The sequence below is a fragment of the Emys orbicularis genome, chromosome 17 (assembly GCF_028017835.1).
Source record: "Emys orbicularis isolate rEmyOrb1 chromosome 17, rEmyOrb1.hap1, whole genome shotgun sequence".
NCBI classification, from domain to species: Eukaryota; Metazoa; Chordata; order Testudines; family Emydidae; genus Emys; species Emys orbicularis.
In genome coordinates, this window is record NC_088699.1 from 8,187,089 (window position 1) to 8,203,873 (window position 16,785).

The 16,785-nt window shown below is 43.4% G+C and overlaps 1 protein-coding gene across 1 annotated transcript in view; it reads left to right on the forward strand.

Moving 5' to 3' along the window:
• The window catches only part of AATF (apoptosis antagonizing transcription factor), an 83,826-nt gene that overhangs the window by 40,369 nt on the left and 26,672 nt on the right, over window positions 1-16,785 (forward strand). Inside the window, exon 9 of the mRNA XM_065418397.1 lies at window positions 14,152-14,219. Within this exon, the coding sequence (XP_065274469.1) occupies window positions 14,152-14,219 (68 nt within the window). The remainder of the gene's footprint in view (window positions 1-14,151; window positions 14,220-16,785) is intronic.

Consider the following 16,785-nt stretch of genomic DNA (forward strand, 5'->3'; position numbering starts at 1 on the left):
TTATTTAAATTTACAACTAAGCTATTAGGACTCCCTATTTTTTAAATGCCATTTTATTATAATATTGCACTTTAGTTACGTATTATGTTTATTAAGGCTCAAATACAAGTTCAAGTGCAAGTTATTTCCCCCTCTCTTCAGTCATAGGAAGGACGTTAGGCTCACAAGTCAGTGACTAAAGCAGAGTTGAGACAGTATAAATATACATACTGTATTGTTATAGGTTACGGTCCTGGAATCTTAAGATTCCACAGCTCCTGTGGGAAAGCAGTCTCGTCTTTTACAAGCCCTCAGTGGCATTCAGTGGAATTCACCTTGCAGGGCAGGTGGAATTTTACGATTCAGGACTCAACAATTTGTGTTTCATCCGTTCATCCCGCTTCCTCCATGTTTGCTCGGTTGTTTTGCAGGCAGACAAGCCTTTCGCTGTCTCATAATGATTTTTATGCTGGTGACCCACATTGAGTTGTAATGTACAGCCATGAGAGAGACGTGGGACCGAACTCCTTTATTTAGGCTACGCCAGATGAGAATAATTAAGCAGCTTTAAAAAGATCCTGATTACTTAGAGCAAGGGATGTTGAACCCCATTTCACATACCGTTTTAAGGCAAAAAACTGTTTTTTTTGGTTTGTTTTTTAAAAAGCCATGTTTACGTAGAATCCCTTACAGATATTGCAGCATTAAGACTTAAAAATCCAGCCTGCTACCAGAGTGCTGCTAGTCTAACATGCTACAGTGGAGATTTTATTATTAGGATGAAATACTCCCCTAGAAGAGGAGAGAGCTGAAATTGGTTTATCTCTAACAGGAATTAGGTTAATGTTCATATGCTAAGTGTTCCACTGGTAGCAACTCTGCCCAGAACAAATGTTCGTCACTGATGGCAGCAGGTATGCCTAGGGAAAATTAAGAATATACATAGCTTTTATTCCCACCCTCCCTCCAGCTTCAGTTAAACAGTTTGGCACTGCCTCTCATAATGGCCTGGAGCCATATTATCTTGTGCTGTGATTGTCTCATAAGCCAAGTATGGTCACTAGTTGGATGGGAGACTCCAAGGAAAACCTAAGGTCTTCAGCCAGTGGTAGTGGCAGGTCATTAGATGGGACTATCCCTGTTAGTTAGTACTGTTTCAGGGGCACTTGTCCTAAACTGTTAAACATCTGCTGTGTTGTTCCACCCTAGAGATGGATGCATTTTATCGGTTGGCATATAGGCCCAGCTGCTGAAAGGTATTTAGGTATCTAACCCCTGAGTTTGGTGCCTAAATATCTTTGAGGATTTGGGCCATGGATCTTTATATCCCTTACCTACTCATAGTTAGTTTGTAAAGTGCTTTGAGATCATCAAAGGTTTTTTTTATTTTCTCCACAGAAAGCTTTGCATCTGTATGTGTTAACTACCTTCCTAGTACTATTGTCCTTAGTGTACTTGTCTACATGATCCAGTGTAACAGATGCTCAATGTCTGTATTTTAACAATGCATATAAAAATAAGTTGTGTTTATCTCACTAAACCTCCTGTTCATGTCTAGTTTTTATCCAAAAGAACTATTTAATCTGAGTTTGTGACAAAACAGCTTCCAGATCTCAAACACTCATTAGGATGTTTCTGGCTCAGTTTACTTTCCTTCTGGGTTGTAGAGTGATTTAAATCGTAACAGTCTGGCTTTTTAAAAAAACTTAATTTGACGACATAAATTTATCCTCAGGTTCCAACTAAGGGTATGTTTAAAACTGTTCCTGGTCACATACTGTGTTTTTTTTTTTTTTTTTTGTCTCACAGGTATTTGATAATGCCATAAACAAGTAATTACTAATCCAGTGAACTATTAAAAGTCAATAATGGTGAAGAATAGAGAGAAGGCTAGTTTTCTGACAAGCTGGTTTACCTTAATTAAACTGTTGAGTGATTAATATGGACAACTGATCTTGTGGCTTTAATTAGATGCATTTAGAGTTTTGTGTGAATAAGAGATGTCTCGAACCATCCCATAGGTTAATGGCAATACAATACTCTTATCATAGGCATGTATCTTTCAAATGGCTCAGTAGATGGTTAATAACACGTTTTAAAGCTTGATTTGAAACTTCTCCTAATGGGTTATTAGAAAACGGAAACCCAGCATCGTTAGCCTTTTTTCCACATACAGTTGAATTTCCATAGAATATTTAAAAAAAAAATAGTCAAGTGGTTTAGTCCTACAGTTTAGGTTTTTGCATTACAAAATAGGTTACTGAAAACCCAATGCAAACAGTTCCATGGTGATTTTTAAAAATAATAATAGTTACCAATGGGTCTAAAATTTTCCCATCACTGTTAGAAACTCGAAGAGCATTGTGCTAGTGCATGGGAGCTTGAAAGAGGAGCAGTCCAGTTTTTCTGTCCAAGTAGAGTGAAGTGCAAAAAGTAAACTAAAAGAACCTTAAAATAGATGTTAATCTTACACCGTTTATGCAGTTTTTAATAATTGTGGGTGGTATTAGTAGCACAGATAAAGGAAAAAATAAATATGATTTTCACCTCTATAATGTCCTTCTAAAGAATTAAGGAAAAAAATCTAGATTAGGAAATATTCAGATCAGACGCTGTAGTTCATCATGCGTTTGTCAATGTTCAGTTCAGAGCAGGAGTTAAACCCCTTTCCTGGATGTTATTCCATCTTTTTTCTGATGTAAGCTTAGCAGGCATGAGGATGAGCTGTGCTTGTCGGTATTATTACTTCTTAACTTGGAAGAGAAACTGAACAGAACTTTCCCTTTTCTACCTGGTTTGATTCAAAACAAAACAAAACACAAAAAGCTTTTCCAGTGTATTGTGGCTCTGTGGGATAGGGAGAAAAGAAGTTCTTGAGCTGTTGGAAGGATTTTGTGTTAAAACAAAAGTGATACACAGAGAGTGGAACTTTAAAATGATTGGTTAAAACTGCTTAATCTCCACTAACAAATACATGGGCAGCTGGTTAAATTTAAATGAGATCGAGTCCTTCTGGAAAAGTCTAACAACGTTTTTGGTTAAAGGTGGGTCTTTGCTGCCAAGTTCCAGGGTAGAGTTTCTCATGGTTTGGATATGTACAGCTTGTTGGAGTTGTTTCTGATTTCTGTGTATTTGAACAAAAATCTCCGTTCTGACCTTTGTACTAAGAACAGTGAACATGGTGTGAAATGCTGCTTATATTGTCCTGTGTAGTTAACCGTTATATTAGTTGAGTGTTAACTGGCTGGCAGACCTCCTGTTTGATATTACTAGTACATGGAACCTAACCTGGCTAAAGTGACTTTCACCTTAAAGTAACCAGCAGGGCCGGCTCTAGGCACCAGCAAAACAAGCTGGTGCTTGGGGCGGCACATTTTTAGGGGCGGCATGGCCGGCGCCAGAATGCCGCCCCTAAAAATGTGCCCCGGCCGCCCTAACTCACCTCCGCTGCTGCTGCCGCTCGCGCACCGCTACTCGCCCTCCCTCCCAGGCTCTCAAGCCTGGGAGGGGGGGGAGCAGCGGCGCGCGAATCAGCTGTTTCGCGCGCCGCTGCCACGCGGAGTCTCCCCCTCCCTCCCAGGCTCTCAACCTGGGAGGGAGGGGGAGATCCCGAGCGGCCGCGGCGCGCGAAACAGCTGTTTTGCGCGCCGCTGCTCCCCCTCCCTCCCTCCCAGGCTTGAGAGCCTGGGAGGGAGGGGGAGAAACGGCGCCCGCGCCGCGGGCACTCGGAGTCTCTCCCTCCCTCCCAGGCTCTCAAACCTGGGAGGGAGGGGGACACTCCGAGTGGCCGCGGCGCGGGCGCCGCTTCTCCCCCTCCCTCCCAGGCTTGAGAGCCTGGGGGGAGGAGGCAGGGAAGGGGCGGAGTTGAGGCGGGGCCGGGGGTGGGGTAATTAAAAAACCGGGGGGGGGGGGGGTGCAAAATTGTTTTTGCTTTGGGCGGCAAAAATCCTAGAGCCGGCCCTGGTAACCAGTACAGTAACCACATTGAAATACCATGCTGCACCTCTACATATACACCGCTCATTGAATTGAAAGGTGATGGTACAACAACTAACACACACAACAGCCGGCTTTGATGTAGAGCAGTCTGAAGCCCCGGTTATTTTATAACAAGCATGCCTGCTGTGCCTTTGCTAATTTTACAAAGGCTTTCAATTGTAATGGAGACAAAATAACACTTTTTTTCATCCCAATTATGTTTCAAATGATAACAAGCTACATAAACCAAACTGGTTCCTATCGGATAATATGGCAGCACCTTCTTTTAGCTACCTGGTCTGTTTAATCATTAAACATCAGGTAAGACATAGGTGGATTTAAAAAAAAAATCCTTATTACAGTCACACTTAAATACAGTAGCATAATGCTAAAAAATGACTATAAGGGACAACATTAGAAACAAAGTTAGTTTCGATAGACAGTCATAGGTTCTATGTGCAGGAGTGCTCAGTCATGAGCCACAGTTGTCCTTGAATAATCTCCTAATGGCGTTTTCTAACTCCCTGTGATTCTGGCAGAGTATCTTTTTTGCGTAACCAGGATAACATTTTTCTCCATTGTGTTTTAAGGGTGACTTTTTCGAAAGCTCTCGGTGGTGGCCCAACTGCTCTCACTGAAGTCAGTGGAAATTTTAATATTGACTTGGGTGAGAGATGAGCAAGGCTAACACTGGCTGCTTTTGAAAATCTCACCTTTAATTTTTTTTTTCTCTGTGCATATCTCGGTTATCTATTTTGTTAGCAATTGTGGATTTCGGGATCTCTTATATTCTGATACATTTTCCGATTTGTGGAAGCATGGTCAAGAATTCTGGGTTCTGTTCCAGGCTCTACCGCCAACTCTTGAGATCAACTTTGGCAAATCACATGACCTCTCGTGCCTGTATTTACCCATAGGGCACATAATGGCTTATGGGGAGGAGAGGGGGGTGTTACTAATTTTAATTAAGGCTTTCAACTGCTTTGCGGTGTGCTTGGATGAAAAACACTATTTTAACATGAAGTTTTACGAAGGGCATGTCTGCACTACAGCTCTAAGTTGATCTGTGTGGGGCAGTGTGAGGGGCTGAGAACCAGGGCTCTGAGCTCTGCACTGCTCCCTGCCCAGACCCCAGCTGCCCCCTGGGCTGTCGGCTCCCCACTCCCAGCTGGGAGTGTATGTGGGGGGTGCAGCTGCTTGAAATTCTTGGCTTCCGGAGTGGGGAGCCTCCAGGCAGCAGCCCGGCTGGGAGTGGGGAGTCAGGAGCAGCTGGGCTCTAGCTGCCCGGCTTTCTTGTCAGTTTCAGGGCTCCAGAGTGGAGCCGTGAAATTGACAGCATGGAGCCGTGAAATTCACAAGACAGCTAACAGCTGAGGTAAGTAACACAGTGTCTACACAGACACTGTATCGCCCTAACTACATGGACATAAGCGCTATGCCTCTCGTGGAGGTGGCATTATTATGTCGGTGGTAGGGCACGTACATCAGTGAGGCAAGGCTGTAGTGTGTGCACTAACATAATTGGGTCAACGTAAGCTGCCTTACGTTGGCCTAAATGTTTAGTGTAGACCAGACCTGAATTCTAACATGCACAGGTGTAGCCATTAACCACATAAAGGTCACCACCTGGCAGCAAAAGCAAATAACGTTCGTGTGGATGACTTTACTCCACTCCTTTATCGCTACGAAATGTACGCCTAGCCTCCAGATTGCTGCTGTTTTGGGACAGGCAAGGTGCATTGAGGTGGGCTGCAGAGCAATTGCTCTTACTGACAATTGGAACTTGGTGGTGGTCATTTAAAAGGACAGTTTTGTTCACTTGTTAAGGGGAGACTGAGTTGGGAGGTGGTGGTGGGTGGATAAAAGAAAATTATTCAAATCAAAGCCTTTTACTGCTGATATTGCTTAACTCCAATTCTGTCTTCACACATCAGGGCTTAATGCTGATAGTGATTTACTTACACTTCCTAGTTAATAATTAGACATCGGGAGACACCATAGATCACTCCTAATGGAATATATGGGGTCTGATGAGAGTTTTCTGTTTTGACTAATAAATTTGAGCTGGAATCACCAGGCTTAATGAAATATTACAGCTTTGGAAGTGGTTTAGGTCTTGTGCTGAAAAAATAGTGTTACTTTATTCAGTAAATGAATTGATCATTCATTGTGTATCCTGAGCCCTACCTGGCTCTGGAGCATGGGCTGAATGCAAGTCTATGAACTAGAAAGCGGAAAAACTAATCAAATCCTTAAAGACCAGAGGCAGCCAGGCAGGTCTAGACTGACTTTTTCAGTGGTAGCCTCTGGCTACATCCACTTTGATTTTAGTAACCATTGTTAGCATGATTTATAACTTCAGCTTTAAGACTCACACTATTTAGATGTAATAAGATGCTTCATGGCTTTTATTTCCATTTCCTAATTTCCCTCCTGTCCCTGGTTTTTTCTCCCCTTTCCCTCTTCTCTGTCCCCCACAACCTCTTGAACCTTGCAGTTGCCCTGCACGGAAAGAACATTTCACCTTCAGTTCCCAGGTGAAGAAAACCGCTCTTTCTTGACTGAGGGCTGAACTGCCCATGGGCCTGTTGGCCCATGGGTGCCGCTGTTTACAAGCTTTAGTCTCCTCCTGTTGTTGCATGCAACTTTCCCCCATTAACACCAATGGGAGGGATTCTCTGTGCAGAATAATAGACCCCAAAGGGATAAAAAGATGCCTGCTTTACTCCAACAGCAAGTGCTCTTATGCAGTTAATTTATGTAAGAGCCACACCCCCGTGACCAGTGTCCCAACTGCTGCAGAGTCTGGATTCTCTTGATGCTCACACTGCAGCATTGCGGTCCTGTCTAGCGAGCATCTGTGGCCAGAGCTCCAATGGAGGGCTCCATCTCACTCACCACCATGTCAAAAATTCTGTTACAAGCCTGCAGGAACAAATGCACCTTGTGTTGTCTATCTTGGGTGTACCTGCAGCTGCACCTTTTAGCCACCAAACTCCGGATTTGCTGAGCCACCAGAAGGAAGAGTTCCCTCTGCTGCAGATGTCTTGCTGCACAGTTTTTGAGTTTAATCTCAGGATATGGCAGCAGAAGTAACCCAGCTGATCTTGCCTGTCATGACAAAGGCACCTCCTCAGATAGTCAGGTCCCAGACCGCTCAGAGATATATAGATTGTATCTACTGCCTTGTATTGCACCCTGAAGCAAAGAGGTTGCACAGGAATAGTATATACTCAGTGACCCATCCCAGTTAGGAGGCAAGCAACAGTGTTCTGTGCCAGGGAAACTCCTTATAGAGTGCCCTGCAGTAATGCAGTCTGGAGTCAACGTTGATTAGATACACTATGGTCACAGTGGTGCTGTTAATCCATTCAGGATTCAGGAAGACATCTCCCTCTTGAGATTGCTTAGGTTCGGTGCAAATACAAAGAGTCCAGATGGATGTCTGAGGGTTGGCATTGTACCTTTCAACAAAGCAACACAATAGAGCAGGGGTTCTCAAATGTCATTGCTTCGTGACCCCCTTCCGAGAACAAAAATTACTGACCCCAGGAGGAGGGACCGAAATCTGAGCCCGCCCAAGCCCCGCTGCCCCAGGGTGTGTGTGTGTGTCGTCCCCCCCAAAGCCAAAGGGATTCAGCCCCAGGCAGGGGGCCTGTAACCTGAGCATCGCCGTCTAGGGCTGAAGCCCTTGGGCTTTGGCCCCGGGCAGTGGGTCTCGGGTTTCGGCCCCAGCAAGTCTAAGGCAGCCCCGGCAACCCCATTAAATGTCGTTGCGACCCACTTTGGGGTCCCAACCCACAGTTTGAGACCTGCTGCAGTAGAGCATGGAGATATGGCAACTTCTGGAATTATTTTTTTCTTATGCATATTAGCAATCAAACAATGACAGAACCATTGCGGAAGCTGTGCTGATAAATAATTGGACGATCCCCTTGTGTTTATGTTCCATGTACTTGGGTGCAGACAGCCTTCTGCAAGTTAGCATTTGTAATGAAAACTGAAATACTTTAGAGAGGAGGCGTTTGTAGTTAATGTTTTGACTAGTGGAGTCCATTCTAAATAGAACTTGGATTTCTGATGTTTCAGAAACTCTTCCTGCCTGAGATTCGTCAGCGTAGTGACACGTGTATTTATCCTCCAAGATCTTGTGTTCATATATAAACAGGCCTTTTAGGATCCTAATTTGGAACAAAGGCGTCTCCACAGATGTATTCAGAGCTCAGTGCAAGTTTAAACAGTAAGTGATTTAGAAGTTAGCATGCACATTGGGCAGGTAATGAATAGAATATATATTGTGTGTGTCTCATGAATCCGATTGATGGGATCCTGTCAACGCTTCCAAAGCGTCTACCATAAATTGCTGCCTTTCTTACCTTGATGCTCTTAGGATATCCACAATGCAGTCACACATGTACTCGCATGTACTTGACGTGTTATAACTACAGTCAGGGTCTGTAATTTATCAAAAATGTTCATTTTGGGCAGGGCCGGCTCCAGGATTTTTGCCGCCCCAAGCAGCAAAAAGAAAAAAAGGGGAAAAAAAAAAAAAAAAAAAATGCCGCGCTCGTGATCTGCTCTACCACCGCCGCTTCAGTCTTCGGCGGCAATTTGGCGGCGGGTCCTTCGCTCCGAGAGGGAGTGAGGGACCTGCCGCCGAAGAGCCGGACATGCTGCCCCTCTCCGTTGGCCGCCCCAAGCACTTGCTTGCTGGGCTGGTGCCTGGAGCCGGCCCTGATTTTGGGGATTCTTCCCCCACCACTTGCTTCTGGCAGTGTTATAGCCAGGATACTGGGCTAGGTGGACCAGTGTTTCAATCCAGTATGATACTCTCAACGGGTAGTATCATCATGAATGGGTAATGATGGGACCTCTATAGAGATGATTTTACAATGAAATAGGTTACACCTGCAGTAGTTATGATGCTTTTGATTAACCTAAAATAACTCACTAGTTTGTACCACTGCTTGTGTCTGTGCTTCTGGGAGCTGTTCCTCAACCATTTGGAGTAAAAAATAAATAAATATGGGAAATGTGTAGGAAGTATATTATAAAGTAGATGTGTGTACTGTGTGTGTATTTACATAATTGCATATATAGTATACTGTTTTAGGGGTGGGTACTGTTAATGTGCTTAAGAGGGCTTCTGCAATTCTCTTCTCTCGCTGTCAGGATAAATCATCCCCCAAGGGCCAGTTCCCCGCAATACAAACTCAAGTTGTCTTAAAAAACAGTGCCCTTGTGAGGTATTTGTGATCTATATTCCCAGTTTGCATATGGGGAAACCTGAGGCACAAAGAGGTTAGGTGACTCTCCCAAGGTTGTCCAGTGACTTGGTGTCAGAGTTGGGACTAGAACCCAAGTTGCATAACTCGCTCCCCATACTTTATCCACTAGTCTGTGTTGCTCCCATGTTATATATCATTGCAATTATTTATACTTCTGTGTGCTGGAAAGGGCAATGTCCATATAAGCGTTTTCCAGGCTGTGGGTAAGTGGATACTGTACATGAGGAAGGAATCGTGAATTTTCATTGAAGTAAGTGGAGAAGGGACGGAACAGGAAAACTGCCTTTTATTCTTCAAAACTGCTGATTGCATTACTGGGCTGCAGTCTCCCAGTCTCTGCCAGCACTACCCAGTAGCTTTTCCTATGCACTTGTGTCAAAGAACCAAGATAAGTGGGGACAGTAAACATGACATTGCTAGAATAGGAAGAAACCACTGGAATGTAGCCACACCATTTCTTCCTGTTTTTAAAACTCTCCCTCCCACCTTGCTTCTGACAGAATATTGACTAGAAACCAAGATCCCATTTTTGCTTAGCCTTAAGGGCAGCCGTTTACAGAGTAGCAGTGTTACATAGGTTTACTGTGTCGTATGTCTGTGTAACACTGGATTTGGATCTTGTATTTAGCTGCCAGAAGTGACTGTGATGAAGTGGGAGAGATAAACTGATAGATTGTGTGCCAGAAAGATGTTGGGAATCAATCAGATAAACAGGGCAGAGAAATAGCTTGCTGTTTTCTAGTGATAATAAACCAGTGGCCTCTGGTCCCTGAATTTTTAAATGTAATTGCTGTGGTGGTAATCTCCGAATATAAGCAAATGAAAAAACATCACGGGAGGTGTTCTTAATTGTGCTTGAGTTGCCTTTTCTCTTTCACAATAAAAGGTGTGACTTTTGAAGGTGGGGGTATAAATCTTCCTTTTGTTGTTTAAGTCTCTACTTTTATTTAAAAGAGAAAAAAACCCTTCAGGAGATATTTATCAATAAATGTTGGTAAACATTAATTTCATCGTATATACACAAACTGATGCAGAAATATTTCCATCGATGATGATAGAAATTCAAAGACGGACAAAGTAAGAAAAATGCTGCTTGAGAACTTGTTAGAATCTCTATATCTGCTGTCATTAAATAATGTCGGACTACCCCTCATAATTTTCCACAACTGTTAAAATTTAAATAATCAAAAATGCTAAAAATAAACATACCTTATTATCCATCAAAATTATATTAAAAAAATAAAAATCAAATTGTGCCAAGTCTATTTATAACACTTTTTTTTTTTTTTTTGGAAGAGGGGGTGATTTTCACCTGCTTATTTCAGTGATTTGCCTGTACTACTGGAATCCACATAGTGCATTAGTTTCTTACATAGATCAATACTCGAGGACATCTTTTAATGTCACAGCCGTGCAGAGGTGATTGGAAGCAGAGTCTAAGGCAGGCTGTTGTAAATGGCAGTGTTTGGGGGTGGAGGGGAGTGTACTAAGCTGCAGCTTCATCTGTTTGGTGTTGCATCATGGTCGCACAGTTCTTGCCCCCAGAGTTTTGGCTGCCAGCTGGGGTCAGGTACGTTCTCATTCTTTCACCTTGCCTACATGTACTCCTTTGGGCAGGGTTAGCATTGCATCAGCACTGTGACTTCTCCCCACCTTTCGCTCCAGGGCTTTGGGGGGCACTGATTGAAATGAATGGAGAACTTTATGTCAATGGTTATGGTACCTCAATTGGCCACTGGAGTCCAGCTGTCCCTGCTGTGCAGACATACAAGGCAGGGGAAGCCCTCCTTAGACATCTTTGCAAAAGACAAAAAGACTCTGTGATGCTTCAGTTTCTTTTGAGTTTCAAATGCCATTTGAGAGGAGGCCTGTTGTTTTAATTTAGATGGACTATATGGGCCAAAGGTGTTAACGTAAGCCAGTCACTGTCCATCATTAAACGGTGTTAAACAAGGCCTGGGGTTTGGTATACAGAAACCTCAGTCTGTTTATTACCATGGCGCAAACACCATTAAAAATCCTTTCAACTCTTTATTAAAAATACAGAAAAGAACTAAAAGAGTTAAAGCATTTGGAAGGTTAAGTATTGATTAAGACTTTCATTTTAACAACATCTCTTGTTTCCTTTCCTGTTAACTGGAGAGAGTTTTAGAAGGAAACCCCCCCCCCCCCATCTGACAATCTCTTAGATGGTATCAAAGATGGTGATATCTGTCCTTTTGAGGAAAAGAGAAGATGTTATTTGAGATGAGCTGCAGCTGTTATTAAAGTCTGATCCCGTTTCATCTCAGGTGGTGTTGGGGATTCTGTTGAAGCTGGTAGGGGTAGTGATGTCATCTTGATACCTCTCTTTGGCCGAACTGGTCAGGGTGTCCCTCAGGATGAGGACAAAGATGGTCCGAGGTCCCAGTAGACAGTGGGGGTGACAGCCATGATGATGAAGCTCTCATCAGTAGTTTCCATCTGTTCTTTCTATTTCTCCCCCAAAGTGTCCTCCTTTATGAACCCAAAAAGAGAGCAATGGGTAGAATAGCTCAACCCCTCATTATTTTGTCCACCAATTGGGCCTAATATCTGACACTCCAATTTTGCTTCATTAATTTCTGGTTCCACATCTTCTGTTTTTGCCAAGCATGATTTTGACATAGTCCTTGAACCATCTCAGTAGGTCGTTTTGTTGACAGTCTCTGTCTCCTTTTCCCATCAATATTTGTTGTTATAGGTTATTGTGACATCTTATGAACCTTCACATACTTTTTACAGTTAAGTGCAAATTAGAGTACATTTGTAGGCCCAGTTATCACAACAGGAACTCTGTACTTCGATTCATTCACCATGAATGAAACAGTGACATTTTGGGAAGTCTGCAAGTTGGGATGTCACGTTGTATTTATTTTTGTTCTGTACACAAACTATACAGCATATAATATATAGCTTGTGGTGTTAAACAGACATTGGTCAGGTATCCCAGAAGGCTGCATGCGACACCCTACTGGCTGCAGGAAAACACACCGATAAAACCCAACCGTTTCCCCCAGAACTTGGAAAGGAAATAGGAAAGCCTGTTTTAGCATCTGTATGCTGTCTGTAAAGCATTCTGCCTTGCTGATCCTCAGAGCAAACGTGATTGCCTTACCAGAGTGTGACTCTTATTTTGTATAGAATTTATTGTAGAAGCACCACTTTTTCTGCAGTTCCATTTTTTTTTCCCCCCTGCCAAAAGCCACTCAATCAGGGCCGGCTCCAGGGTTTTTGCCGCCCCAAGCTGCGGGGAAAAAAAAAAAAAAAAAGCCGCGATCGCAATCGGCAGCAGCTCCACCGCGCCGCTTTCTTCTTCGCCGGCAATTCGCCGGCAGGTCCTTCCCTCCGAGAGGGACCGAGGGACCCGCCGCCGAATTGCCACTGAAAGAGCCCGACGTGCCGCCCCTTCCCCTTGGCCGCCCCAAGCACCTGCTTGCTGGGCTGGTGCCTGGAGCCGGCCCTGCACTCAATATCATCCTTTCAGTTCAGACAGTGGGAGCCCCTCCGAGATCACTGCTAATTGTAAATGATAGGAGGCATTGGGTAGCCAGATGTTGCAATACACTGGTCTCATGGAGGGAAAAGGAGTCTGAGGGAAGTCGCTTAGCATAGGATCAAGTTCTCTAAGTGGGTGCAATTCCATTCAAGACAATAATATTTGCAATGGGATTAGATGAAATAAAAATGGTGTGTGTGTGTCTGTGTGTAGGTTAGGGTGACCAGATATCCCGATTTTATAGGGTCAGTCCTGATATTTGGGGCTTTGTCTTATATAAGTGCCTATTACCTCCCCACCCCCGTCCTGATTTTTCACACTTGCTGTCTGGTCACCCTAGTGTAGGTAGAAATAAACTTCCTGTCTTGGGCATGTTTTTGCATATTTGCCTAGTATAAGGGCCAAACACTCACTCACACTCCTATCTATCTATCTATCTATCTATCTATCTATCTATCTATCTATCTATCTATCTATCTATCTATCTATCTATCTATCTATCTATCTATCTATCTATCGTATACACAGAGAGAGAGAGAGATTCCTCTGATGCATCTGGAACTGGCAGACAGGTTACGCTACGCGCTATTGATCTTATTTTGTATGACAGTTCCTATGCTCCCATGAGCTGCACCTTCATACACCACCTAGGACTGCACTGTTTGTATTACGAGAGTGCCTGGATGCCCAACTCAGATCATGGCCTGTAATCTTCAGCCTACTTCACTCCTTAAGCTCCCCTAAAAAATGGTGCTGAATTCTCCAGGATGGCTTGGCGTTTTCAGTTACTGGCCGGCACTGGCTGATCCACCACCATCCCACTCATTTAGACTTAAGATCACCAGTTCATCGACCCATTGGTGGGAGACTAATGTTTGATCCAGTGTGCTACAGCATCCTTCCCCTCTATATCTGCCTGACCTTCTCAGCTGATACCGATGAGGCGGGATAAACTAATCATAAAATGATGAAGGGAATGCTGCACTAGTCATTGATCCATCTGAAATTAACTGTAGCACAATAAGTCTTCCTAATGGCCTTCAGTTATATGCTCCAGTCATGTTTTTCTTTTCTTTTCTAAAGAAGGGGTTAATATGAATTCACCTGCTCTTTTGCCACTGGGTTTTGTTTTATTGATTGTACTTTTTTCAGCGTAGTCCCCGCCATGTCACTCAAAATTCCTGCTGTCTTTTAAAGCTAGCAGTGGCTAAGAAAACAATAATGCCTTTGGTGTGTGGACAGGGTTTCTAAAAAATAAAAATAAAAAATTAAAGCTGTGAGGCACCCAAATTCCACCCAACTTCCTTAGGCTCCTTTGAAAATCTCAGACTCAGCGCTGACCTGTGTTTCATCTGCTTTTACATTTGGTTATTCTCTTCCCTCCTCTAGCTCCTTCGAGAACTTATAGAACGGAAAACCAGTTCGCTGGACCCCAACGATCAGGTGGCCATGGGCAGGTAAGTGATGAGCTGTAGCTGTCTGTATGCTCTGTAACTAGCTTCACTCCACAGCCACTTCGATTCCATGAGTGTAAAACTTCCCAAAAGTTCCCAATCCTGCTTCTTTATGTGTGACGGGTTCCCTCCGGGGTGCCCCCTGGGACTGGGGTACCACTGAGCCCTCTGACGCACCAACCTGGGCTCCCTCTCACACTGTGTGCTGTGATAAGCTGCAGACCCACTCCCAGTCCTACACTTTCACCAGCATTCACACAGGTAGGGAGACACCCAGCTGCAATTATATGCAGGCTCTTTGACTAGCCACTTCACGAACAAACAGAAAGGCTAAAGCCAAAGTAACTCTCAGCTCCCCAGGCACATCCCCCCTCTGGAGCATAAACCCAAAATTATACCGTCTTGCACTGCACAGGGAACTGTACAGCGCAAGCTCATAGAGTTCACCCCCCACTCCTCAAGGTGGAGAGGAATATGCAACAGCCTTTGCCCCTAGAGCTATGATTTCCCATGCACTTCACTCCAACTCATTGGTTTAGATAAAGCAAAAACAAGTTTATTAACTACACAAGATAGATTTTAAGTGATTATAAGTGATAGCAAACAGATCAAAGCAGATTACCTAGTAAATAAACAAAAACGCAAACTAAGTCTAAGATACTAGAAAGATAGGATATGAATTAGCAAATTCTCACCCTGGCTGATGTTACAAGCAGGCTGCAGATTCTTAAGGCACCAGCAACACTTGCTTTGCAGCTTGGAATCCCCAGGTGTTCATACACAGGTTAGAAATCCCTTTAGCCTGGGTCCAGCACTTCCCGTAGTTCAGTCTTTGTTCCTCAGGTGTTTCCAGGAATCTTCTTGTGTGAGGAGTGAAGAACCCCCGATGATGTCACTTCCTGCCTTATTAGCTTTAGCATATGGCGGGAACCCTTTGTCCCAAATCTCAGTTTGTGGAAAAACACTGACATCCCAAGATGGAGTCCAGAGTCATGTGGCCTAGTCACAAGCCCTTGTATACCTTGCTGAGTCATAGCAGCCATTACTTACAGGCAGTCTGGAGCCTTCTCAAGAAGGCTCACCAGGTGATGGATAAGTTTCTCCTAAGACCTATTGTTTTCCCTAATGGCTCATTGCCCTGAATAGGCTCTTCCTCACCCAAAATCTAGACTGAAAGCATCTTGGCTAGTGGGCGTTACCCAGGTGTAACTACATTGGAAATACAGATACACAGTCAATATTCATAACTTCAGATACAAAAATGATCCATGCATACAGATAGGATAATCATCTTCAGCAAATCATAACTTTTCCAATGACACCTCACATGACTTTTCTTGTACAAAATGCATGATAATTATGCCATAATCATGTCATATAATAATAACACTATGAAGAATATGAGGTGCAGTGTTAAAGTATGTTTTTGCCATTGACTTCATGGAGAGCAGTTGGGTGTAATAAGATGGTTGGTTAAAAGCAATGGCATACTATCAGCTAGGCAGGGTATTCTCAGGGAGGACTCTATGGCTCTGGACTGCCAGAACTTGTATTTGCTGGCCTTCGTGTTGCAGGGCCGCACTGGTTTGCCCAAACTTGGAGAGGTAAGGGGGCTTGATAGGGGCGGAGGGTGGGGAGGAGGATGGAGGTGGCTGGGATATGCAGCAGCAGCTCTTGTACTGAGCTTGTAACAAGTCTTGTTACAAACTTTGGAACTATTGAATTCAGTTGTTGGTGCAGCACCTAGAGGAATGGTTATAAATAAATAAAACCGATAAATCACCCCAATAATAAGTAATGGCTTAAAGATGATGCCTGAAAGCATTATTACTCTTTTGCAGCCAGGCTTATTTCTTTTCTAAGCCACCTGCCCTCTTTCTTGCTTTCAAGACTTACTTTTTCTGTCTACCTCCTATCAGACTCCCCGAGTTTGAGGGAAAGAGTCTTGCTGTAGCCTGACAAATGTGCTCTAGATGAAGCGACTGGTGAAATCTGGGATCAGATTATGAACTCTGATTTGTCATCATATAAAGAATCAAACTTGCTGTATAATGTGGGGTTCCCTTGTATGCACCTTCCCTGCTGTTTTTTTTAAAAAGAGAAAAGGTACAGTACAATTAAAACAGCAGACGGGAATGTTTCCTTTGTGCCAAAAATAAAATGTATTCTTTGAGAGGGAGCTCTTATTTCTCAGTCTAATTCTGTGGCTAGAAAATACAGAACATTCCAAATACTGCTTAATGAACAGTATACATTTAAATAGCCATAGGCCATAATTTAGAAAAGCATAAAAGGAAAGGAAAGCTGAAAACGATAGAATAGAATTCTCCACTGAAAAGTGATATGGGGATGTGTGTGTATAGGGGGAAAGGAAGGGAAAATGCTTTATGAAATTTTGTGTTGGTGAAATAACTTTTTATCCATGTGAAATATGACTTGAATTTTAGTGCAGTAGGTCAAATTTATTTTGTGTATGTCTGAAATATTATGGAAAGCTATTCCCTATAATTTAACGTGGCATAGCCAAAATTGCATTTAAGTGGTGATTACATTGTACATTTATCTGACT